Genomic DNA, 27,366 nt, shown 5'->3' with positions numbered 1-27,366 from the left:
TTCTTTATACGGAAAGTGTTTCGTGTGCCCCGTGCTGCACTTCTGCCAGAAAACATTCAGTGAAGTGATAACCTACAGAAAACATCATGCCTATCGTCCTGGCTACGATAAAGCAGACTGTAATCTCGAAACCAGCACATAGTGCTCTGAAGACCCTAATTAGAACTATGTCGGCTAACAGTTATTTGATTGACGATCCTGCCTATTCATTCCTGAAAGACTTGGGTTTAGAACGCCAAAATCACGGTGTTTATAATGGAAAATGGTGTGCAACTGGAAAGGTAAGTGATTTTTTCTTCTTCTTTGAGATGAGGAAACGTGTATGTTAATATAATTTTAATGAGTTCAATGAACCAAAGTGAATATATATTAGATTTAGTGAATACGTTTTTATTTTTGATTGTATAACCAAACTACTGTATGCATATATAATTACGCACCTGTTCTTGCATAATGTTGTATTGAAAAGCAAACTTTATCATAGTTTTTAATCAAAATGTATTCATAACTTACATTTCTTAAAATCGTAGTTACACTTTTTTCCCCCTCATGACGTTGATATACGTACATTTACAGATAGCATTTCATTTTAAAAAATTACAAATAAGTTTCATGAATTTACTGAATTAAAATAACCGATAAAATAAGCTTTATGTTTCTTTCTATTTATTTTGCTATATTTTCATTTTTTTCATTTGTTAATATAATCCAATTACCAATTCATCGCATATTTCTTTTCTTTCTCTTCTTCTTTTCAAACAATTGAAGAACGAAATGAGTGAATGCACTTCAGTAATTTAGATGTGAATTTTGATTATATAAATACGTATAATAACGTGTCCTCGTGTTAGGGGCACACACACGGAAGAGGTCCACCGGGTCCGCCCTAAACTTACTAATTCAACATACATTTGTACACTTTTTCAATAAAACTATATTTGTTAAACAGGGAAATGATTGATGTAGGATGAAAATTTGATTTTACACTTTATCTGTACTCTGTAACACCCGGTCAATACTATATATATAGATATAGTGGCTTGTAGCAAGCCCGTATCCAGGGGGTCAAGGGGGTTCGGGCCCCCCTAAATTTCGGCTGACCACCCTTAAATTTTCACGGTAGACTGGCAAATGAACTATAATATGGTTGCATCGGGCCCCTTAACTTCAGCCCCCCTACATTTTAGGGCTGGCTACAGGCCTGGCTTGTAGTATTGAATCTCCCTCCCTCCTAAAGTTTGGACTCTTCGCAAAAAAAAAGAGTGGACACCTAACTCGTGTGATTCAACAAACCAATAATAATGTAATAATTTATGCAAACTCTGCTTGTTTAAAAAATCCAATTAACACCAGAGGCGGATCACGGACGGGGGTTCTGGGGGTTGCGGTCGGTTGTAATACTGCTACCCTACTTGTAAGAGCTCCAAACTCTGGGATGGGTTTTATTTATATCTATATATATAAAAGAGAACGCACAAAATCCTTTGTCCGCTCATCACGCTAATACGGCTGAACCGATTTCTTTCATTTTTGGGGGGTTGTTAGGATTTGGACCCTAGATGGTTTTTATCATATCACTTTAATTTTCAATTACCAGTGTCTTGAGATAATTGACCATTCAGGTGTCCATACGTACAAATCCTTTGTTATTAGTTCATCATAGGTATAAAAATAAACGTATTTATATGCAACCCGCATGACCCTGTGACTCGGCGGGTTAACATAACTGACAGGCGCTATAAATCACTTGAAAGCGAAAAAGTAAAAATTATCTAAGTAACAAAGTTTATTGCGTTCCGGGGTGACCGCAGCGAAGCGGGGTGAACGCTGCTATCACTCGGCGGGTTAACATAAATGACAGGCGCTATAATGTTAACATTTAATGCAATTTGAAAGCGAAAAAGTAAAAATTATCTAAGTAACAAAGTTTATTGCGTTCCGGGGTGACCGCAGCGAAGCGGGGTGAACGCTGCTAGTATAAAATAAAAAGTTTCCTCTTCTGGGAGGGCGATCGCCCTCTATGGATCCGCCACTGATTAACGGTTAACATGATAAATCAATAAACGTTATTCTCAGCATGTTATCATCGTTGCGTGTTACACGAAAATGTAAATATAATGTTAAAAATTGCTCCAAAGATAGTTCATGTAGGTTCCAAGCTCTTTTCTCCGCATTTAGTCATGATGGGATCCAAGGAAAACATTTCTACAAAATTTCGATTCCTACGTCTAAGAGTTTTGGAGATTTGCTAAACAGCTAAAAATCTTTAAAGTCCTGTTTCCTCTCTTAGGGTTACTTTCGTAAATCTCTGTATTGAATGAACACATTTGGTCAAAATTTTAATTTTCTATGCCCAGCTGTTTCGGAGATTTGGTTAACGGCGAAAAAATACTCTCAAATCCACTTTTCTTTCATTAGGGTAGGAGTCTTCAAGTCATCAAACACTGCGAGCCAATTAGCAATTTCAATGATGATGGCGGGTGACTTGGCAATACTTCGGTAATTAGAACTGTAAAGTGCTACCATTTATCTAATAGAGTTAAAAAAAAAAAAAAAAAAAAAAAAAGAGCGCGGATCATGTTAAAGAACTATATGCGGCCCACGAGTCATGCATTGAAGATCTCTGCGCTGGGGATAACATTTCGTAAAACTTTGTCTTACTTTCAGCCTATGATTAAGACTATTTCTATAAAACTGCAAGTTTCCATGTCTAACAGTTTCAGAGATGTGGTAAAAGAAAAAAAAAACGCCTGCTTTATTCTCTTAAGGGCCATAATTCGTAAAACTGTGTCTTACTTTAAATCTAGGATATATGGAGATTAATTATACAAACGGAGTTGTGATAAACGGCAGAAAATTCAAGCCTCCTGTCCTGCTGTAGGCGTTGCTTTTCGTAAAATCCTGTCTTGTAATTAGTCTACGGTGTATGGGAAATATGAATGCGAAAGTTTAAGCTTCTATGTACGTTTGATAGCTTCAGAGATTAGAGACCTAATCCAGCCCGAATATACGTAGGCCCGGCCCGGCCCGATAAGTTTTTTTTAAAATTCTTGGCCCAAGCCCGGCCCGGGCCCGATATATTTTCGAAGTTTCATTTCGTAATATTTTTCATGTTCACACTTCTTCAACGTTTGCCTTTATTCTAATTATCGTTTAACAAATGTCAACAATTATTAAAGAATTGCAATTAATCGGCCCCAGTCGTGCTCGACCTGAAGAGAAATCAGTGTCGGCCCGCCCAAGACCGGCCCGGCCCAAAGAAATAATAGAGTCGGCCCGCCCAAGCCCGGCCCGCGGGACGGGCCGGGCTTCGGGTCTCGGGCCAGGCCCGGCTCGTGCAGGTCTCTATCAGAGATATGGAGGGCGGTAACAAACGTTAAAGCTTTCTATTCCCTTCTGGACTTCATTTCGCAAAATACCGTCTTAAATATAGCATAGGGTGATAGAATAATATTTTTTTATATATAAAATTTCGAGATTTTACATTTAATAGATTTGGAGATGTGAATGGTAAAAAAATATTTAAGTCCCCTTTCTTTCATTGGAGGTCCACACACCATTTTATCTTCAGCCTAGGGTATATGGAAAATTTAGTCGTAGGGGTCCCAGCAGATTGTTTTGCTCAGGGGTCCGTAACGCTGTTAAGACGGCACTGACTATACCAGGGATGCAAATAAGCAACAAAATTTTAGTAGCCCAAGAAAAAAGCTATTACCCCATATCTCACAATAGAAATCATTTAGTTATCCTCGGTATTATATTAAATACTCGCCCGCACCGATGAACCACTCTCCCCCGGGCGAGTGGTCATTTGCATCTCTGTACTATACTATAATTATCTTTACTCGTTTTGTTTGAAGAAGAAAGCCTCTCGTTGCAATTTAGCTTTACAATCAGGATGTTCTTAAGCCTAAATAACTGTTCATTTTTCCTTTTGATTTTTTCCAGCAGGGCCGGCTCTATCAAATGTGCAATACGTGCATTTGCAGGGACGGCAAGTTACGAGGGGCGGTAAAATCTGTCATAACTGTCTGTTTATTAAGCTGACCTCCTATTTAAATACTACATTCATAAATCATGTTTAGGTCGCATGGATAGTGCTAAAGCAAATGATCAAACAAATCCCAGCATGAATTGCTTGATTGTTGTCAAATACAAGAACAGTAGCGAACACCTGTTTCATTTAGTTAGTTATCACAATTTTGATATGAAAATTGATATAGTCTTGAATTCGTCACAAACAAGTTCCTTATCATTGTAGATAGAAATATTTTTAAAAAGAAATGAACAGATGTAGATGGAAAACCACGAAATAAAAATAAAAGAGCTAGTTGTCCTGGAATTGCAAACTGATACACTGAGATTGAAGCTCGATATTGAATTATATAAAAAGGATTACCATCTTTCCTCTGCAGGTGCGCTTGTTTTATATTTCACTAACATAATAGATTATTATCTAATGAAAAAAAAAATAGACACAAGGGACCTTATGCAGAGTCGTTCTGACGCGTGATTAGTATCATACTAAAGAGTTCGACTAATATATGTTTCATGTAGTAGTCAAGCCTTTAGTATAACGCTAATCATACGTCAAAACGACTCTGTATGAGGACCAAGGAGATTGTATTTGACTTCTGAGTGCGAGTTGCTCTTTCCCTCCCCTTCGTTGTTTAATGTTGGGGTAGTTAAGATTTGTTCTTCCTGGACACAGGGGGCGGCAAATGATGCAATTGCACGGGGCCGATAATTGCCTAAGGCTTTTTTTTTTTTTTAAGACTCGTAGTAACTCTTTACTTCAGGAATTGTCCAGGATATTCCGAAATGAGCTTGTATGATGAAACGTTCACGAAAAGTGCACAATTTCAGGTAACGTCAAAACAAAACAGTGCACAGAGAAATACCTAGTGACATCTGGAAGCTACATCCCCCTCCCTATCCTACTACCAGTGTTGCCAAAAGGTGGTTTCAAAGGAGGTAAATGACGCTCAGAATCTGGCTAGATATAGCTAAATTCTTCTTAAATTGAAGATAAATTAATAACTAACAGAATTTAATAATGAAGCAAGCAAAATATTTTGAGGTTTACTGTACAATTAAACTATTTCGTAATAGATCTATTCTTTCTTTTATTCTCAAATCAAACACATTCATCCTTAGCCCACACTTAAAATACGTAGTATACTTTGGATCAGATCATTGATGACGCGCTGTACATTTTTAAATTGGTTTCTTTAAGAATCCAATCCTTGTAGCGATGGCAGGTAGCATTATCCATCTAGCACAACACTAAAAGCATATCGTCCATGTTGAACGTATACTTCAACCGGAAATTAATTATGTGCTGAATTAGGTATGAGAGTGGAATTTTCAGAATTTCGATTTGCTGTAAGACCGTATCACTAAACACGAATGATAAAATATTTAAGATAGATTGTGGAGAGCTAATGTAAATAAAATAGTAGGCCTATACTAATATCAGCAGAAAGATTAGCAAAGCAGAAAATTATACAACATGCTGTTTTCATTCATACTTTTAGAGGAGTTTCAATTGGAACAGATGGCTACTCAGGAGCGGACCAAGGCAAAATTTTCACTCGGGTAAAGTGACTTTTTGGCGCACCCTAGTCCTAGCCTATATTTTACATTTTATTACAGTGATTTTGATATTTTAAATTTATTTTTCAAAATAATAATAATAATAATAATAATAATAATAATAATAATAATAATAATAATAATAATAATAATAATAATAATAATAATAATAATAATAATAATAATACTCACATACATGATATAGGCTTAAAAATATGCATATGGTATCAATTACATTGTGTTATTATTATCATTTATGTACAGATAATAAACAGTTATAAACAAAAACAATATCGAACAGCATTTATTGAATACTACTAATGGCAACATGATTACTGCTATATTGTAAATTGTTCTATCAATAACACCAGGAGTCATTCTACCACATATCCAACTATATAACAATCTATTCTAATAACGTGAAATACCAACAAATACATTTCACATGTGTTGAACGTGGTTTTACGCACAGCAATATCAACAACCCTTTTTATGTAGGTCCTAGTAGTTGAAGTCCATAGCATTCAAAAAACGTATCTCATGAATTTGTACAAAAGCTGAACCCTCTCATAAGACTAAAGCTTAGTAACAGGTTTTATCAAGTATTAGAAATCCTCTAACTTTCGTAAGTTTGATAAGTAAGTAAACTATATCAAGTCAATTTAGAGAACATTATGAGAAAGTGTCCATATCGCTGCCTTTCTTTAAAACAATACCTTAAAATCTAGAATAATTTACTTAAATTGTTTTCCTAATTTTGCAACCTTTGACCTTAACATAACAAAACTTAAGAAAAACTAAATAAAATGTTAAATTCCATTTTTACTGAAAATTAGCAACAAATTAAACAATTTTAAATACATTTGTTTTCAGCATCTCACAACAATTACAATATAACCTTCCGAGCTCTTTTGTCTGCAAATCTCTGACAATGACATCTATGTCAATCTCTTGAAGAATGTCGAAATCAATCGACATCATGGCGAGTCCCACGAGGCACTCCTGGCATATGGTAGATCTCAAATAATTTTTAATTAAGTTCACTAAGAACATGGCCCTCTATGAACAATACCAACTCCACCTCAACTCTTTCTTCTACATGCTGTGTCTCCATTTGTCGATACAGCCCCCCTAGTACTACGAAACTCTCCTTCAATGGTATAATGGAAAATATGATGTAATTGACGCTGCTTTACAATAATATAAACCAAAAAAAGTCAATAGAAAACACAAAATTTACTTTTTCAGGCTCTTTTTTGCGCCTTTTTCAGGCCTGTGCAGTCCCCCAGATTGCTCGGCCTTTGGTCCGCAGCGCTAAGCACGATTGCCTAGAAATTGGCAACGCTGAACGCAGAATTGGACAATATTTATAGTTAATAGCTAAAGCACAATTTTTATTAGTTAAAAACAGCGTGTGAAGATGGCTAGGTTTAGCCACGAAATGGGTAAATTGGCAATACTACCTACCTACCTACTACGAACATGCCATAGTTAGTGAAACTCTCTTTACTCGTTCTGATTAGTGTTCTAAAAACAATGGAGTTCAGTGTGCTTGCTGTGTCAACGCGGCTGAAACAAAGTGCAGTTATTGAATTTATAATATCGGGGAAAACCAAACTTTTCTTCATTTACAAGCCATTTATAGTGAGAAAACTGTGGTTCGAACTACAGTAATGAATACCAAAATTTCGTGCGCCAGAATAAGGCAGCAGCCGAGTGATCATTGAAACTAGGTGGACGAAGTGATCACTCATTGTCTGTGATGGTAACCAATTTCAACAGCAAGTGGATATATTAACTGAAAACGACGATGAATTTCACTAACTCAGTTTACACCGAGTGACGAAATTCTATGAAGCTTGGCATGCGTACTTATGTATCTATTATGGTACTCTCGCCGAGTCGTGAAGCTTGGGCTCTAAACCAATCATTGCTTGAGCTCTGATACATCGGAAAACTTCGGTACAATTCGTGGAGCTGCTTCCCGAGTGCACACTTGGGGAAAATCAAACAGCTTAAATTCGCCAACAATGTTGCCAAAGTTTAAAGACAGTGTAAAAGAGTACCGTATTAAAAAAACATTTAAAAATTACCAATAATAACACTGCACAGCAATAACCACAATAACAATTATTCTAAAACGGTAACAAAAACACGAATGGTAACAATGAGAATATAATGCAACAAAAAACAATTAACCAAACGGAACTTGGCGCCAATCCGACAACACTGTAGCTACTCTCGGGAGATGTTTTCCGTGTAGCGCGAGAGACTACACTGACAAAATGGGATGGGTGGGGGTTGACGACCGGAACACACCCTCGCGTTCTATTGGGTGGTGAAATCGGTAGATCTAGGTCAAGCATCACGACTCAGCGCGAATACTTTAAATGACAATAAGTACCGCTCTGTGTGCTTTTTTTTCATATTGCTGAGATTGTATACATGTCAATCTCTTGTATACATGTCAATCTCAATATATCCACTTTTTTTTTTTTTTTTAAGTAGATTTGCAAAGATTGATCAGGTTTGCTCAATCCCCTGCGTTGATGTATTATTTGAACATTCTTAACATTGTGATAGGGACAAACTCCCATCCAATTCCCTCCCTCGCAGCACAGACAGTAGGACAACAGTGGAATATGGTAGGTTTGCCAACTGCCAGTATTGGTCCGACGTTATAATGAGCCACTTTATCTATTGTTCTTCAATGAATTCAAACTGCCAACATAACCCTTACAAAAGAATTAAAATTGTCACTGGGAGTGCGAAGTCGAAACGGTTTGATAAATGATCGTAAATTGTGGTTGGCCAGCAGACACTTTAAAATACGATGGGCCAATGTCTTTTTCAACTTCATTTTTTTGATGTTACCAGTTGCCAACCATGGCGACCATTAGCCTACGTAAAGTCTATCAAGTGTGTTGCTAGGGATGTTGATATATTCCCTTTACATTTAGGCATTTAGTAGATGACAGTTATCATTATTATTATTTGCTGTCTCAACCTCTAAAATAGTACCATATCAGACCAAAGTAACTCATAAGAAAAATTAGCCGAATTGAATAATATTGAATAGTGCCCCACGCGACTTCAAGTTTTAAATGTATTTACAGTATACAATATGAGGCAATAGAACTTTGCACATTTTAAACTACTAAAGGGAGTGATATCATATGTTGGATTGGGGAAATGAAGTTAAAATTTAATCTATTACTATATAGTACCATCATGGCGGCCATCTTGAAGATCGCCATCTAGGATTCATGTCCAAAATTTAGGAAGGGACTATGTGACGTATTATTTTGGGATAGCTTTTCATCACAAACACAAATCTGAGGTTACAATTGTCTTTCCATATTTACAAAATACCTTTACCTGATATCCTATAAATGCATTCAAAACTTGAGGTCACTTGGAGCACCATTTAATATTACTCAATTGAGCTAATTTTTCTCATGAGTTACTTTGGTCTGAAATGGAACTATTTAAGAGCGAGACAATATATATATATATATATATATATATATATATATATATATATATATATATATATATATATATATATATATATATATATATATATATATATATATTCAAATATGTATTCTCAATGAATTTACGTATATTTGTTTTTCTTGTATTTCAGACTATTACCTCAATCAGTCCAATCAATGGAAAACCGATAGCAGAAGTGCAGCAGGGCTCACTCGAAGATTACGAAAGTTGTGTTGATGCAGCTTGGAAAGCATGGAACATTTGGGCTGAGGTCCCACCACCCAAGCGTGGAGAGATTGTGAGACAAATTGGAGATTCCTTAAGGCAGAAACTTCTCCCATTGAGCAAGCTGGTCTCACTGGAGATGGGTAAGAATTGAATATTTTTCATCATATTAATGCATAAGTGGGAATAACTCTACTTTCTTCAATATTTTGGCTGAAAATCAATCTGAAAACCTTCAAACCAATGTCATACTAGTTTCGTGGTCAAGATTAACAAATCTAAGCAAAAATATTAAAGAAATTAAAGTTACTTGTCTACAGATGGGAAAATAAGTTAAGAACGTTTCACTGTTCTTGCATCCTTAATGTGTGTAACGAAGACAGGGTTGATTTCATATTGATGGCAATGAAGGCAATAGGTATGAAGGCATTTAGGTATGAAGGCAATAGGTATGAGGGGAAAGCGTGTATTGTTATACAAGCATTTCCCTCATATATATATTCCGTCTATAAATAGAAAACTTCTCTTATCCCGTATATTTTGCTTGATACATTTAGATTGTATGATTTTACCCGAGGCCACTCCAGAGGGGGCCAAAGTTGATGGGAGGGATTTCTGGAGGGAATTTTTCCGACATTCTCCCAATTTTTCCCGTAGAAGTACGTTATGGACCCCAGTAAATGGCACCTCTGGAAAGCTTGTTTCATGCTGAAGAGAATGAATTATAAACCATGACTTTCCAATGAACAGTGTTGATGCAATAGCTATTTCACTGCGAATCTACGATTTTCCTTATAATAACGGAGTTAATGGGCCCCAGGGACTTAAACCGTTGTCCATATCACCTAATTTTTTTGTGCATGAACATACAGTGGTCGAAGTGGAAAAAAAGCAGAGTCGGTATGTTTTATTTTGACTCGAGACACCGGCTATCTAAATTAAAATACAGTGAGGATATGTTACCTAAAAGATTGCATTTCTATTTACATAATGACTGAAAACCATTGAAGAGCTTCTCTATAGTAACAGGGGGGGGGATATGGAGAGACTGATCCCCGCCAACAACTTTTTGAAAAAATAAAATATCTCCTTATGTTGTGTTATAGAGAATTATACACGAAAATGCTCAAAATCCGAATGAGAATTTGACAATTTCCTGCAGGAAAACTGCAGATCCCCCCCCCCCCACTCGACTGTGTGGTATTCCAAACCCCTGGAAGGTTCACTCCCCCACAGCAGACTATCCGTAAATCCGACCATGCTCAAATCACTTCATTTACATTAAGGCAAGAAGACACACACATATATACATAACAAAGAAACAATTCAATATGGCACATCAAAATACAAACTAGGTGAATTATTTGAAGACATCTCATTTTAAAAACAAATTATAGGGAAAAGATAACAAAAATGTTGGTGTTGTCAACTTAGAAATTATTTCTACATAAGAAACAAAATTATTTACGTGCAAAATATTTTATTCGTCAATTACTGTGTATAGAAATGGATTCGTTAAAGGAATTTAGCACCTAATTTCCAGTGACGGTATGTTTTAATCATTGAAAAACCAGAGATGGTATGCCTTCATCATTGAAAAACCAGATGCGGTATGGCATACCACCGCATACCGTCTCACTTCGATCACTGTGAACATATCTTTGTTATGTTTGTCGAATGAACTAGGTTTGATTCGGATGTCCGGGTGACACGTTCATGTCCATTCCTTGTCAGTATGATGTGCTTATTCCGCAAAAATTACGAAAACTCCATTTAGGGACCGTTCAATAATTTTGTTGCCAATGATTGAAGATCCAATATATTTCATTCAATCAAATTTTTTCTTGCACGCCTTATATCTAGAGAACTACATGTAGTGTAGCCAAACCAAAACTATCACTTAACTCAATATGATGTGCTTATTCCGTAGAAAATACGAAAACTCGATTTAAGCCATTCAAAAATTTTGTGAATCCTGACCCAAAAACTAATTATTGGCCAAGTTTGCAATCTTTTGATGCATTTTTTGGACCAGTTCTAAAATTCTTGTTGCTTTAGAAAATTGCACTCAAACAAACCTATGCGCTCTAGAGATATTGGCAGTAGATTAGACTAGATCAGCAGAAGTTAGCTAAGGAAGCATTCCAGATGTGAGCTGAATGCAAGAATAGATCAATGAGGTTGAAGTTGGCTCTCAGAAACTGACAATACTCATATTAACACAAACATAATTCACAAATTAGCTGTTTCGAGCGTTTATTGATAACATATTTATAAAGTTAAGCTTGCAAAACAAATTCCCTGAAACAACGTTTCCGAGTTGAAGCAAAACTCGATTTATATTAAAACTTGCCTGTTTAGTGTTCATATTTTATGTGGAAAACAAAACTACACACTTAACCATTCACTTACGGTAAAAGTAACGATGCGAGCTTATTCAACCAATCTGTCCTCAACCCATATCATTTCTTGGTCACACTTGCCTTCCTGTTTCGCCAAGTCGATCACGAATCAACAACCCATATTAGTAGGGAATACATTTGAGTACAGCGGAAATTGAAAATAAGCTACAAGATGTGTGGCACAATATGGAACCGTAGCTAACAATTTGTTTTTCTATACAGGCAAGATTTTACCTGAAGGAATTGGCGAAGTCCAGGAATACATAGACATTTGCGACTATGCAGTTGGTTTATCCAGAATGTATAGTGGAAAGATCATTCCGTCTGAGCGACCAGGACACATATTACTTGAGAACTGGAATCCTTTGGGAGTGGTAGGCGTAATCACAGCATTTAATTTCCCGGTAGCTGTCTACGGGTGGAACAGTGCAGTTGCAATGGTAAGTATTTGTAGTTTTTTTTTTAGTGATATATAATATATTAAGTCCAGTTAACAAGATTTGTAAATTCTTTGATATACTACATACAACATAAATGAACATGAAAATACATATAATATACTATGTTGTCCTTGATACGTCGAAGAAAATATATCTATTTTATAAGTATCTAGATGTTTTTATTGTAAGTTACATTCAAAAGTAATTTAATCTGGTAAAACTTCTTATTTGAAAAACTTCATAATGAAATTACTAATTGAAATATATTTCCATCTTAAATTAATATTTTAATTTTTAGGAAATTTGTGTTGAAATTGTTACAATCATTAGAAAGATTTTGGGGAAGCAAAATTAATCAAAGGGGTTTGAACTGCCAGAAAAAAATCTTTTCTTTGAAATAATGTTCAGAATTCTGTTGTACCTTTATCGAGCAAAATATTATTATTATTATTATTATTATTATTATTATTATTATTATTATTATTATTATTATTATTATTATTATTAAAAAACTATGCTTCTTAAAGTGATGATAAAAATATTCAAACACGATACTTTTCAACAGACAAATATACTTTTCAACTGCTCAATATTAATAATCTTCAAAATATGTACATAAGCCTAACATTTTTTCTTTCTTTCAATTTGGAAAAGGCTTGTGGCGATTGTCTCTTATGGAAAGGTGCTCCTACAACTCCACTTGTTTCAATAGCTACCACAAAAATTCTGGCCTCAGTGTTAGAGAAGAACGGTTTACCTGGAGCCATTTGTTCTCTTATCACTGGAGGCGCAGACATCGGAGAAAGCATTGCTAAAGACGACAGAATACCGTTGGTTTCCTTCACAGGTAGCACCAAAGTGGGTAAAAAGGTAAGGAAGACTTCACGGGGTTTCGTTCAAAGTAGTATTGAAACTCCGTAATAATAAAACAATTCTTTGCCACTTTCCTGTGATAACAAAATGTGAATTTCCTAAAACATCTATGTAAACAGTCAAACTTATACTCAAAATTAAGAATGCTTCTGATAATTTGCACTTTTGTAGAAAGAATCTATTTTCTGCTGCTTAGCCCAGTTCTACATTTCTGATAGAAACTAAAAATCTGTGGAAGTTATTTCCAGCTCCACCAATTAACGTACAGCTCATTGGGAATTTCGTGAAAACTATAATCCTTGAGTTTGAAACTTAAAATACACCCTCGAGAGATGCCGCTATAGAAGAAGGAATAATTATTGATCCACAAATACGACAATTTGTAAAAGATGAGGCACACAAATCACTAACTTCTGGATTAATATAACATTATTCTTTCCGTCGCAGTAGCTATGTCACTGAGCTTTTCTGATGAGCAGAGTTGTTTTCATGAGAAGTGACTTTTTTCTTTCCGTTTCTTCCAACCAGAAAAGCCATTGGTTGCAAATGGAATTCGCTTGTCGTTTGAGTCTGTTCCATCATCAAATGATTTAAAAAAAAAAAAAAAAAAAAAAAAGTATTCCCTGTATATTCGAAATACAATAATCATTTCCTTTCTTTTTTTTCTCTCGTTTATCATCTGAAAAACAAATTTTTGAATACCAATCTCTTTTGTGATATGTAGATATTTAGACACTTAAATCGTTAAGGTCAACTTTAAAGTAGGCTAGGCTCTTCGATAAACACAATTCTACGAGCTCAGAATTAATATGTACTCATTTTGCCGGATCTTTCCACCACTTTTTCTGACCTCATTAACGTACTGACATTTACGTTGGCGTTTATGGACATGTTACAATTATGGTCATCCTGTTTAACACTAGCGCCCAATACATCACTTTCGCAACTATTTCTCAGAACACTTTCACAACTTTCAGCGTCGTCATAATTTGTTAGTAACTCCTCAGAAATAACGGTAGAGGTTCAGAACAAACTTCATTAGCAATGGGACTTGATTGTTCCTTTTTTCATTACACTGTAAAGCATGAAGTCATTTTCGGTAGTTTCTTCACAAGTTCATCTGCTTCTTTCTGTGCCTTTCTTTTAGTTGCATCATTCGTGAACTTCCTCACACGATGATGCTTCACTACAAGTGATCGGTAGCACGGTTCTATCTTTTTTGGCCTTATTTTTACAGCCTAATTGCATAACAAAGCTTTCTAAGGAATAGGTACTTGGTGAAGTAGTAACAATTATTCCCTCTTAAAACTGTATCCTATTCCGCCTTTCCCGTATGTTAAACAGAAGTAACATTTATTGTGTATTTTTATATTGGAATATAGCTTGTATTCGTAGAACTGGGAAACGATAGGGAAACAAGAGGCAATCGTATAAGCTATTTTTGTGGTGTTATAATGCAATAGACCATTATATTATTCTATTATATTATTCCAGGGTTGAAAACAAGAGAAGCTTTCTCCCTTGCCCAAATTTCTGTTTCCGCAGTCTCATATGATGGTTAGTAAAAGTTTGTATGTGAGTTTTCAAATAACCTCAATAATTAACTAGAAATATTAGTCAAGTAATCATCTTTTCAAAGCTATTCCTCATTCTTACTGGAAGCCCGGGGATGTTACCATTCAAGCACTTCCTCCTTAAATTCGAGCCTGGGGGGAAAAATTCAAACCTAACCAGAAAGTTTATATATATACATATTACGATAATAAACAAATAAATTTAATCCAATTTATTAAAATTTGACTGTTTTTCTTTGAAGATTGTGTCGTCCCTATCGCTTCATGTTAAAATAGGTCAGTGAGCTAGATGGAGTACACTCCACTATAGTGAAGGACACGGCTCTCTTGATTGTTTCCTCTATCCCACTTAATAAATATCATCTTCCAATATGCCATATTTCCTTCAAGTTTAAAAACAGCAAAAGCTATTACGGCATATAAAACAGTAGCCGTGATGGTGTTACAAATTACCGACCCACTTCAGTATTCCAAAGATGCTAAGATAGCACAACTAGTACACTAAAGACGTTCTTTAGTAAAAACAAATTAATATCAGAAGTCAGCATGGGTTTACAAGAGATGCGGATTCACCCATATTGATTTTTTTTATTATTGTCATAGTGATGGCAATGAACAGTAACAATTTTATCTTTATCTGTTCAATTGTCTAAGGCACTGGACTAAATAATATTTTTTTTATGAAAAATATATATTGATCCCGACTGTACCAGACAATGTGCACATTTTATTTTCTAATTTTTATTAAAGAACTGTTCTTTCTACAAGTAAGTATATATATATATATATATGACAAGAATAAGCTGCTAAGTATTAAGACATATAAGTTTTCCACTTTTGTATTACTATGGAATGTCCATACTCTTATACTTGGTATCCAATTTGTCCTAATTGTAACAGTTTCTGGAATTCCTAACAACCATATGCTTGCAAGACATGATATCTCAGCTATGAGCCAAACTGACAAAATAAAGAAGTAAATAATACAGGCAAATTTAAGCATTAAAGAACACCCTTCGTTTGCTTGTACTATGTATGCATTGCATCATCAGTGTGTTTCAAAAATGTAAAATACAAAATGTAAAATACAATTATTATATAATACAGAGTTCTGTCCGTGCCAATGAAGTTTCACTTTGTTAAGTAGCCTTTACTACCTATGTAAAAAATATTTTAATTTTGTCGGTTAATGGATGTTTGAAATTTTGAAAAGTTAGATTTACAGCCGAACGTTGAACTTCAAAGAAAGAACTAAAATATTTTACTTAATATTTGAGCTAATTTTGAGACTTAATTTTCCTTCCCTTTATAGGTTGCCATGACAGTGCAAGAGAGATTTGGAAAGCACTTGCTTGAATTAGGTGGTAATAACGCAATCATCGTAGACCAAGATGCTGATTTGAACATGGTATTAAAATCTGCAGTTTTTGCTTGTGCTGGTACATCGGGGCAGAGGTGCACTAGTACACGAAGACTTATATTACACGAAAAGGTAAGGATATATATTAAGAAAAACGAATTTATTAAAAAAAAAAAAAAAAAAAAAAAAAAAAAGCTTCGTTATTCATTAGATCAAATCATTCAGTTTTAGTGAATAGTTTCACCTTCCTCAGTTGGTAAAAGCTTCTTGCTAACTCCCTAAATTTGAGCATCAACATCATCATTTTAGTTGTAGATCAAGATTATTAACCTCTGAATGTATAGGTAATTTGTTTGTTCTCCTAAGTTGAAATTAACTCTATTGGTTTATTCCTCAAATGCACTAATTGCTAACATAGCACTTAAGTTGATAGTATGATTAAATATGGTGACTTTTCAATAACGCATTACATAGAAATTGAAGAAGGTGATAGCATCCACTGAAATCGTATTAGATTTAATAAAACAACATGCACTTTGGGTAAAGCAGTAAAAGCATGAGTTAGATACGCTCTTTAACTAAATACATATGACAAAATCGTGAACAAAACCGTTGTTTCACGTAAAATATATCAGTTACTGACAGCAGTGTTGTATTATGGTGCTGAACTTCTCATATTGTGATCTTAAATATTTTATATTCTTTAAAGTATATTCCTGTAACCTATCTTGACATGTCTAAGTATGGCTTGTCTCAGCTTGTAAGTGGAACACACCGTACATGTGCATGCACAAAGTTATTGAGATATTATATTACGTAATGAAGAATAGGAAACATAAATCTTTCCACAAAGCCACGAAAAATACCATGCCACAACGATTCAAAATATAATATGAGAAAAATGCTCAAATTGAGTATCAGCATGGTTTCAATAAGACTACCACCAACTGTTTCAGTTTATAACCAGTCTTCAGTCTTAAGAATTTTTTCCACTAATTAATTAACAAGAAATTATAAAATCCCATTATTAGCAAAAGTACATTTGATTAAACTATGGACAGAGCTGTTTAGCAAGCAGTTACATGCAGGTAGAACAAAATTTTAATGGTGTTTTCATTTAAGTTAAACAGCAAAAATTTTAATATAATACATAAATTTGAATGCTAGCAAACGAACCTTTGATTTCGAAGACTACCTCTATTATAAATTCTTACAACACTTTAAAGTAATTCTGACGAAGTGCCCCAGCATGGATACATGAAAACCAAAATGAACGGTCTGAAAGTAAAGATGCTGCTTTATTTGGAAGTTATATATAAAGCTGAAACTTAAATATTATAGAAGAGCGCTCAAAATGACTGGAAGCGTGGATATGGAGAAGACTCAAAATTAAGGTGGAACAAATAAAAAATTAACGATGAAGTGTTAAAGTTTAACACTTGAGATAAGTGTAACCTAATTCTTACTTAAAGTGTTCTACAGAGATTGTTTCCAATCCATGGTGACGACTTTGCACCCTGTGGGATCCCACCCAGCGGGAAGGAATAAAGCTATCAGTCGTGTGGGTACCTTGAACCGTTTGTGCGTGATAGGTGTAGTAATTGTGTATCGTAAAGAATGCCACCGAAACTCAGTGTATATTGGGAAGGTTGCATAACAACACTTTCCGACGTAAATTATAGTTATAGTACCATTAATTTTGGATTTTATTTTAATTTAGCGACCCTTTCAGCAGCAAGGCTATACGAGAGTAAACGTACAGCTGCATGAACCATATGAGCTATAATCGGGAATCGAACCGGGCCTCCCGTTGTAAAGGTGCGTACGTTATCCACCTAGCCACGAATGAGCTTCATAGTGTCATTCAAAAATTGTGCAATGAACGTAAGTTCACTGTGTCCAAAACTGATATCTAACAGTAGTGAAAGGGGCAGTTACAGAGTGGCATGAGATGATTCCTATGGGATGGAAATAAGCCAATTCTCGGTCTACCTTGATTCACACACCAGCTACGATTCAGGAAGTCAGAGCTTTTGTGACCGGCGAAAATTCATCCACAGAGAAAAGTATCGTTAACCAGCTGGATCACTGAAAACAGTCCACACCATAGTAAAGTCATCTAATGCATCACCGAAGGATTATTGTACCTTCGGCCTACTGAAACGAGCCTTGTCTCACACGCAACCATACACCATTAAAGGTTTCTGGAAAACCTGTCAGCAGGAGTGGTTACGAATAGGCATGTCTATACTTCTTGCCAGTCTGCTACAGTGAAGGCTTCGCCGTCGGGGTACAAGATGAAGGGCAACCCAACAAAGCACCAACGGTGTCGACATAGCTTCTCTTAAGATAGGTACTGTCTGAAATCGTCACTGTAGATCGCAAACAACCTTTTTAAATGTAAAAATCTGGCTAATAGCTCAGTGGGTTACATTTTATTGTTACTTTCAGTCTAAACTTGACGGAATAGAAAAAAGGTGAATTTGATGTTAATTGTATAAGAAGCTTTCTGTTACCTATTTTCGGAAGAATTTTTGCTGGATCAGTATTGTTAGAAAAAAAGTAACCTAAAGAAGAGAAAACCTCTTTTTTTTTTTAATGTTCACATATAAAAAACAGAAAAAATTGTTATCAACATTTTAGAAAACCTGTTTAGAACCAGAAACCAATATATAAACAAGGAGATAGCATATTCTCATGTAACAGAACCAAATATTTATAATATTTTCCTTATCACGGACTCAGACTAATTTGGTTGGAAGAGGACAGAAATAGAACGCATACTCACTTAGGTGATTTAAATTAGCACTCGACTGATACGACAGATGTATAAGAAACACAGAAATAAGCTAACATCAATAAAGATAACTGAAAATTAGGGGGAAAAGAAAAGTGAACTGAACTTCCGAAAGTTATTATTTGAAACCGAGGCTAAAATCACTTACAAGCATATAAAAACTTGCAAAATTCGAAACATGTAAATCAATAAATAAACCAAGTCAATTTATGAGGTTACAGTGAATATTATGGTACGTAGATAGGCATGACCAAAAGAATATCAGAATACGGATTGAACAACACAGTGATACCAAAGAAAATAATTCTGCCATTTCACATCTATTTAAAGGTAACCACAACCTTAACAGTAGTCATTCTAGTCTCGGAACTGGTTTCAACCAGCATTTAAAATTATAATCAGGAGTAGACAATATTACGCATCAAAGAAAGAATATAATCTTTATTATTTTGTGTAAACTTTACAGAGCCTATGTGATAGTATTTACGGTAAGATTAGGTATATTAAAAGAAGTCATTCTTAAGTCGAAACAAAGACCATCGGAAAACCATAATGCAACGGAGCTTGTACATTTGCATCAATTGATTTGCTAATAAAGGTGAAAAACATATATTTATTACGATTTTAATAGGAAGAGTGAACCGAACTTGTTTTTGAATTTCCTTTATGAAAATATGATCCTGGACGCATATTTGTGCTTTTGCCCTAATTACTAAATCCCGAATGAACATACACAGTTCTAACCTTGGTGCAAAAGGTACCACGTTATTTAAACTTCAGGTTTAATCAAATTATGAAAAAAAAACTGTAAATAGTTATTTTTTATATTCCTAATTCTTTTTTACGAAATTCTAGGTCTACAACGAAGTTCTAGACAGGCTGAAAATATCTTTTGGTGCACTATTAAAGAGAATAGGAAATCCATTGAAAGATGGAACCTTGTGTGGACCAATGCATTCTGCTGCTGGCGTTGAAGCGTATCGGAAAACCATTGAAGAAATCAAAAAAGCAGGTGGAAAAATTGAGTTTGGTGGAAAGGTAAGTTTAAAGAGTATCGTATTTTACGAAAAAAAAAAAAAAAAAAAAACAGATACTATGTAAAAGTGATTAGAGTCTTTCGAAATGTAGGTGTAGAGAATTAGGTGGGTCGAACGGAAGCTAACGTGAAAGTGCCTGAAATAGAGAGGAAAAAAACAAAATATTGGATGTAACTAAAAAGGAGAACTGGTTAGGATACTTTTAAGAGAAAACTGTGTTCTAAGAAACGTGATAGAAGTATAGGGAAGCAAAAAGAGGGAGGGGAAAGACTACAATTGATGGGCGGTATTAGAATGGATAATACCTATGCAAAAACGAAAAACTGGCTGATAAGCATAGCGTATGGAAACTTCTTAGTGTAATTTAGATTTGCAGTAAAGTGGTCTGCCAAATAATAGCAGAATACTTGTAATGTTGATTTAAGTTAGAAATTACAATACTACAGAAAGTCTGTTAAACTTGCAGTTCTTATAATTTCTGTGAACTTTTTTTTTTTTTTTAAATATATATTAAAAGAATATACTATTAATAGTATGTGCATGTCTCGTATCAATCATGGAAATTTATCGAAGTCATTCATAAGGTTTTCCATAAAGTTACGCATACTAAAGGAAAATATGAATATTAATTTTGCTTTCTTCAAGTAATTAATTAAATGTTACGAAAATGAATGTCTAAACTTATTTTCGTAATTAAATTAATAGATGTATTTTTAGTTTTTGTTCGATTTTACGGTTTCACTTGAAAGTAACGTTCAAGCACATACTTATAGTATGTACTAAATATATATTTTATAGATGCATTACAAATGTTAAAAAAAATGAAAAACATATTGTAGAAATGTCTGATAAATTTGCAGTTCTCGTTGATTCGCTATGGGAAATATCATCATAGGATTCTCTACCATAAACCAGCATTATACACATACATATAATAACTTATTATATCAGGACATTACACACATACTATTTCTTACTCGGGTTTGGAGAAGAAATTACGACCACCAAATGTAATTCACTTTCTAAAGCTAATATTCAAGAAAATATACGAGGTATGAGATGCAATTAATCATATTTCCAATTAAACCCGAAATTGAGAAACTTCGATCTAGTTTAATATATTAAGAAAAGCCTTTTCTTGTAAGTGTTCTTCCCGGAGGCAAACACTTTCGGCGGCCAAATTATTCAATATAATTAGTGGAGGCACTAAAGCAGTAAAGCAGTAGCGCCTTTCTTCTGAGAGCTTCACAGAACTATGTAAGAAACTAGAATTTAAGAAAATAGAGTGGGGACATAAACTGACAATTAGAATCACAAATATCACTAACAAAATAATTAATAATTATGTCTTCATAAAAGGAATGTCCACTTGCAGACGTTAAGATTCCTCTGTTATAAAGAATTTTAACTTCTTAGAGTGCGAACAAGCTAGATTCTTAATGAAGATAGTAAGAGAAGTATAGAGGATAAATAAAATCTCTAATTTATCTTCTTTTGTATGCGCTTTCAGGTGTTGGATGGTGAAGGCTTCTATGTTGAACCAACCATAGTCACTGGGCTGCCACACGACGCAGACGTTGTTCACAGGGAAACATTTGCTCCTATTGTATACGTTTTGAAAGCAGGAAACCTTGATGAAGCTATTCGCTGGAATAACGAAGTTAACCAAGGCTTATCGTCAAGTATTTTTACACAAAACCTCGAAAATATTTTCAAAGTGAGTAGAGAACATACATGAATGGCATCATATCGTCGCTGCGTCTTCAAAGACCGCTATGTGCAATATTCAAAATTTTATCGGAGAGAGGAAAAAACGAATGCATTGTTTTTATTGTTTTAGGTAGCAAGCAAAGCAGGTATGTGCATCTTATGCCCGCGCATTATTGTTATCATTTTAACATAAAATAAGCTATGAGTGTTTCAGAACACTTAGCGAAAAATGATAGGACTTGTTTGACTGCAACATTACATGTCAGGTTTTCTTTTATGACACAATTATCCCTTAAATGAAGGATATCGTATACGAGTCTTTGTAGGAATATGGTCTATACCGAAATATTTCTATATCAGTAAAAACAGCATTTTGAGCAAAAACTGCACATAGCGCTTTTTACAGGCGCAGCGACGATATATAACAAGAACTGAACACTTTTCAATTAATTATTTGGATTTCAACATCCATTTCAGCGTCGAGACTATATATCACGGGATTTACTCTTTAAAGCAGGATCCGAACTGCTACTCGAGTTTAAGTCCGACACAAGCACTCAACCGGGAATTGGATCCGGTACCACACGCACAGAAAGTATATACGTCAGCCACTTCGCTACGAAAGGGCAAGTTTCTTCAATTAGCAAAATTATCCAACAGGAAAGCTTCACGGACTATAGCAAAATATTATATATTTACATATATTTATTACAGTAATACATACACACTGAAAACACAAAATAAAACATATGTTAATTTTTTCATCTTCATAATCGTATCATATAAAGTAAAGCGAGGATGTGCATAGTTGTCTCCATAGTTTCGTCGAATCAATTTAAATCTAATTACTCTAGCATGTAGTGTAGATATAAATTCTTTGACTTTTACGAAATATGCAAAGTATCAATAACATAATGAAAAGTTTTACTAATCTTTAACACGGAATCATTTTAGTATCACTATAATATTTCGTTTGTCCAGCTACAATCATCCTCAGTGGCATAATATTAAAGAATAAAATAGTTATAATGTTTAAAAAATTAATACATCAAGAAAAGCAGGAAAGGTAGGTTAATTAACATGGTTCCCCTATTTCTGGCTTACATAAACATTTCAGGCAGAGCAAGTATATTTAACCTACTTTAAACATAAACGCACTAAAAACCAGAAAATAAAACTTTTTTTTTTTTCCAAAAGAAAAACAACAGTAACCGACTTTAACGAAAGTGGTACAAGGTATAATAATAATAATAAAAGTAAAATATTATAATAAGGCGCTTAAAAGTAGAAAATAATTCATTACTCTTATCTATATATTAAAATACTAAGTTTATATGTTTGTGGTCAAGAAAAGTTTTGTGTGTTTGTGAACATTTATATGTTTGTGACCAATTCTTTTGACAATGATATCTCCGTAACCACAGGCTCTAGAAAGATGCTATTTTCACTGATCAATTGCAAATTTTGTGTATATTGTTCAGTTCTAACTGAATATTTAAAAAAATTGCCATTATTTCTTTTTTACATTTTTTATGGGTGCACACTGGAAGTATGAAATTTTATAAAGTAAACCATCATATCCTCCAACACCACACATTTGTATACAGGAATTATATATATATATATATCTTAGGCGTTTGTTTCATGGCCAAATGATAATGAAAAACGAAGGATAACCATTTCTCCAGTCTAAGATGAATCTTTATTTTTTGGAGTGTTTTGCCCAATGAACACCATGAATCACTAACATTATAATTAATTATGTGCGTAATGTGCAAGAAGAAAGAAAACACTGGTCATACATGAATTAGAAACTCCAACCGGAAGTAGGATTAAATTTTGCAAACGGTGCGAGATATTGAAAAAATAATCGAAAAAAAAAATCTCCTCTTTAGTATTCCCCGTGCTGGTTTTTATCAAGATGTTCTTCACTTATGTTTGTAAAGGGACATGTACAGATGTTGTGAGGAATGACAAGGAGATTTATGCTCATATGTGAATGATGCACTGTGTACAGAGCTCAGCGCAAGCCAAACAAATATCTAATATAAAGTTAGTTTCGATGATAATTTTATGAAGCATTAATTGGTTTGGCTTGGTACAGACTTCAATTATTATTATTATTTTTACAGATAATAGTAATAAATTAGTTTCCGTTTTTAGGTGCTTTTGTTGAAGACGGTTAATACTGATTTTATACCCTCCTGACCTATCTTTTCTTGGGAACGTATTAAAATGTTAAGGTTCACATTAAGCACCTCACTTAATAAAATAATAATCAATATACGTACTCACTAATATGCACGATGACTTCTACAAGGACTATAATTTCAGCCAATTAGTTATGGACTTCAACTGGTCTTTCCTAGATGCTGATATTTTTTCCCCGAAGAGTTCACTACCTTCTTGGAAACAGTTATCCTTAATATATAATATATTATCTTGATTAAGCACAGTTGATTTAAATTTTATGAAGTTACTGTTCATATAGAAGATTTTGAATCTATTAAATAAACAAAACTAAAACTTGCGTCTAATTGACACAAAGAAACACACCTCTTTCACTGATGTAAAGTCACCCAAAATGTGATCTCAAAAACGTGAATGTTGCCAAACCATATTACCTCACTAATTTCGAAAACGGTTAATAAGTTTCATTTTTAGCTCATGGTACTTTATGACCATATAATTAGAATATTTGTGTTTACAATGCAATTGTCCGAAAAGTAAATAGAAAAAAAACGAGAATGAAATATAGCCAACTCGATGTTATATTGCTGACTAACGCTTATTAACATGTATCATAATCATGCATTCTTTTCACTACTGACTATTTTAATCTTTTAAGTTTGGATAGCGTAGGTATACATCATCCGCAATATAGAGTTGCAGCGCGAATGGCGTATATATGCGCTTTGAATTTGCTTCTAGTGTGGATGCCGTAAATAAACTCCTAGATATTTTTCTTCACAATTTCGCTACGGGATTTAATAGTAGTGTTGTTGCAATGGATACAATGAAAAAATTAACCTTTTCTACTTCTATTTTTATTTTTAAACAAATTTGCAAACCAGTTCTATGAGAGAAACTCCAGTTCTTTAGAGCGACTTGTTTCCAAAACTTTCACGGTTGAGAGGTTAATGTGAGTATGCCAAAACATTTCAAAATAATCTGTTTAGATAGTGCAATGATGTCGCATCCAATATTTGAATGACTATACCAAATTAAATATTTTTACACAGTGTAGAGTTTCTATAGACAGGAGATCGATGGATGTAAGAATTTCTATGGTATAATTAGCCCAGGATTTCGAAACAATCGGCGGAAGTGTGAAACCACAACCTAACATAAAGCGAAAAACTGTAAAAATGAACTTGAATGAATGAATGAAAAAAAAAGAAAGAAAAAAAGAAAAGAAAAGAAAAAAGAAAATCGTTGGTCAAAATGGACTTTATCATCCCTCATTCTTTCTAGCTATAATTTAAGTAATTTTGTTGTATTTTTAGGTGCAGAGGACATTCAAACATTTCACTATCCATGTTTAGGTATTGAATTATTAAGTATGTAATCCCATTATTTGTCCAAATTACCGTTGTCTGAATTCAACTTCGGATTCTTCGCTCTATGTATGGTTCAAATGTCTGTCACCACGGTTGAAGGTGCTTTATTTTTTATTTTATTTTTTTCGATTTTGATAGGATATTTGGAATCTCATAAATATTTGGATAATTAATTTTCTAATTTGTCTTTGTCAAAACGATGTAAGAGAACATACATCTTGCTTCGTAAACACCACAGTTATACAAGGATCAATAAGTAACGCACAACAATTTACGTAGAAGAAAGTGTAATAGGTAACATATCAAGACTACACAAAGTACAGGCTCATATTAAAGCTACTTTTGAGCATGGTCGCTTAGTCTCGCAACTCTCCCATCGCAGCACAATTTTCAAAATACCCTGTTCACGTTGCTTCACGTTGTTCTTAAGTAGAATATAGCTTTGCGATTCATAAGCACTGGCTCCATTGTTACCAATTTTTCATGCACTGATTGCAAAGCAGTGAGTTCACAGTTGGATTGATCGCCTCGCAACATGGTAGCAATTCCTGATACATAATACACCGAATACAAACCATAATATTGTACTTACTTAATGGTAGTTTCGGTTATTTTGAAGTGACTTTTTGGTAATCGCTCTTCAGAATTCTATCCACGAACTGATCCCCCTTTAAAAAATGCAGTCAATTCATGTGAAATTCATCACTCCACAGAAGCTGCTTTCCAAATAGTAGGCAAATTGTATCTGCACTGTAATTGAATAATTTTCTCAATGCCTCACCTGTTTGGCACCTATAGGCCTCAATAGCCCGTCTTGAGTGCTTATCTATGACTTGTGGACGTTCTCAAAGTGATGCGTTCTGGAAAAATTCTTCGCCGATCTTGAATTTATTATAGCACCATTATACTGTCCGCTTGTTCACTACATTCTCATCGGGAACTGCTATGGCTTAGTGGTAGAGCGCTCATTTCTGGTGTGTGGGGTCCCTGGTTCGATTCCTACTCACGGCAAGTTGACTTTGTGATGGATAAATGCCGTGTACGTGGGTTTTCTCAGGGATCTTTCGTTATCTTCCATTTTCTTCATTCCACCATTATCAGCATTTTACTATTTATTTCATCACCATCATTACAGTCTCCCTTACCCTCAGAACAGAGTCGTGGGGCATTAAAAAAAAAAAAAAAGAAAAAAAGAAAAAAGAAAAAAAAAACGAATGACTGGCATTCTTAGTTTTCTTTTTCACTATTGTTTTTTCTTCTGTTTAAGCTTGTAAAGCACACAAGTAAGTATAACGCCTTTGAGATTCCCATGTGTCACTCTCCCAGCGACGTCCTCATTTAACTAGAGTAACCCAACCAGCACACTTCAAGGGAAAAGACTCACTAATACCCTATTTTCCTCTACATTTTATTCAGAATGAAGCGAAAGGTGTAGTAAGCGCCATAGCGGAAGCTTGATATGAAACTTCTGGATATCTAACAGTGTAACATACAAATTTTGTAATGAAAATTTCACCAAGCATTAGTTTTAACGTATCTTGGAATTATGTCTGATCTTTATATTTGTTTTCTTATAGTGGATTGGACCGAAGGGATCCGACTGTGGTATAGTAAACGTCAATATTCCAACCAACGGTGCCGAAATTGGAGGAGCATTTGGAGGTGAAAAACACACAGGTGGAGGCAGAGAATCAGGCTCTGATTCGTGGAAGCAGTATATGAGGCGATCTACTATCACGATTAATTACACTAAAGATCTGCCTCTAGCTCAAGGACTTAAATTTGATTAAGGAATTGAAGATACAGAAAGAGTTTTTTTTTTTTTTTTTTTACACAGCAATATGTTTTAAATATATAAAAAAATATATTTTTGTATAAAAATTTCCTGTAATAAAGCTCGCCGTACTAACGATGTATATTTAATTTTATGACTAGCATAACAATGGAAAATATCCCTAGTAATAGTTAATATTTTAAAGATAATATGCAATATTTCGCAGTGTATCTTCCATAATGGTAGATCACACGAACAAAACGGATGACACTACTACTTATGTACTTAATTTTAATATCTAGATCAGTCATTTACAATTGGATGATTCACAACGTAGGAAAGTGCCTTTATAGTTGGATAAAGAAAAGTGAGAAACAGCAGGAGCAAAGGAGGAAAGGATCAAGGTAGAGGAATGTGGTAAAGTAAGTATTGGCAGCGTACCTGTAGTCATGGATCCAAGAGTAGTGTATTTGCAAAACTATCAACTACTCCATCAATTTTCTTCTTTGCCCGCCATCACG

General features: G+C 34.4%; 1 protein-coding gene across 1 annotated transcript; it reads left to right on the top strand.

Annotated features, from left to right (window-relative positions):
• Positions 1 to 26,981, top strand: Aldh7A1 (aldehyde dehydrogenase 7 family member A1). The gene is made up of 8 exons (XM_081771198.1): positions 1 to 281; positions 9,245 to 9,461; positions 11,943 to 12,160; positions 12,815 to 13,030; positions 15,920 to 16,099; positions 19,620 to 19,802; positions 21,312 to 21,518; positions 26,649 to 26,981. Exons 1-8 carry the CDS (start codon positions 87 to 89, stop codon positions 26,859 to 26,861), a joined length of 1,629 nt encoding a protein of 542 aa, XP_081627324.1. The 5' UTR covers positions 1 to 86; the 3' UTR covers positions 26,862 to 26,981.
• The last annotated feature ends 385 nt before the right edge of the window (positions 26,982 to 27,366 follow it).

Source organism: Thermobia domestica, chromosome 9 (genome assembly GCF_964235325.1).
Source record: "Thermobia domestica chromosome 9, izTheDome1.hap1.1, whole genome shotgun sequence".
NCBI lineage: Eukaryota > Metazoa > Arthropoda > Insecta > Zygentoma > Lepismatidae > Thermobia > Thermobia domestica.
The sequence above is the reverse complement of the archived record's forward strand: the minus strand, read 5'-3'. Positions and strand labels throughout refer to the sequence as shown.

Bases quoted from the DNA above. Each gene is read 5' to 3' on its own strand.
- Aldh7A1 (XM_081771198.1), top strand. From the start codon at position 87: ATGCCTATCGTCCTGGCTACGATAAAGCAGACTGTAATCTCGAAACCA. The intron at 12,161-12,814 runs GTAAGTATTTGT...AATTTGGAAAAG, and splicing joins GGAACAGTGCAGTTGCAATG to GCTTGTGGCGATTGTCTCTT. The intron at 16,100-19,619 runs GTAAGGATATAT...ACGAAATTCTAG, and splicing joins GACTTATATTACACGAAAAG to GTCTACAACGAAGTTCTAGA.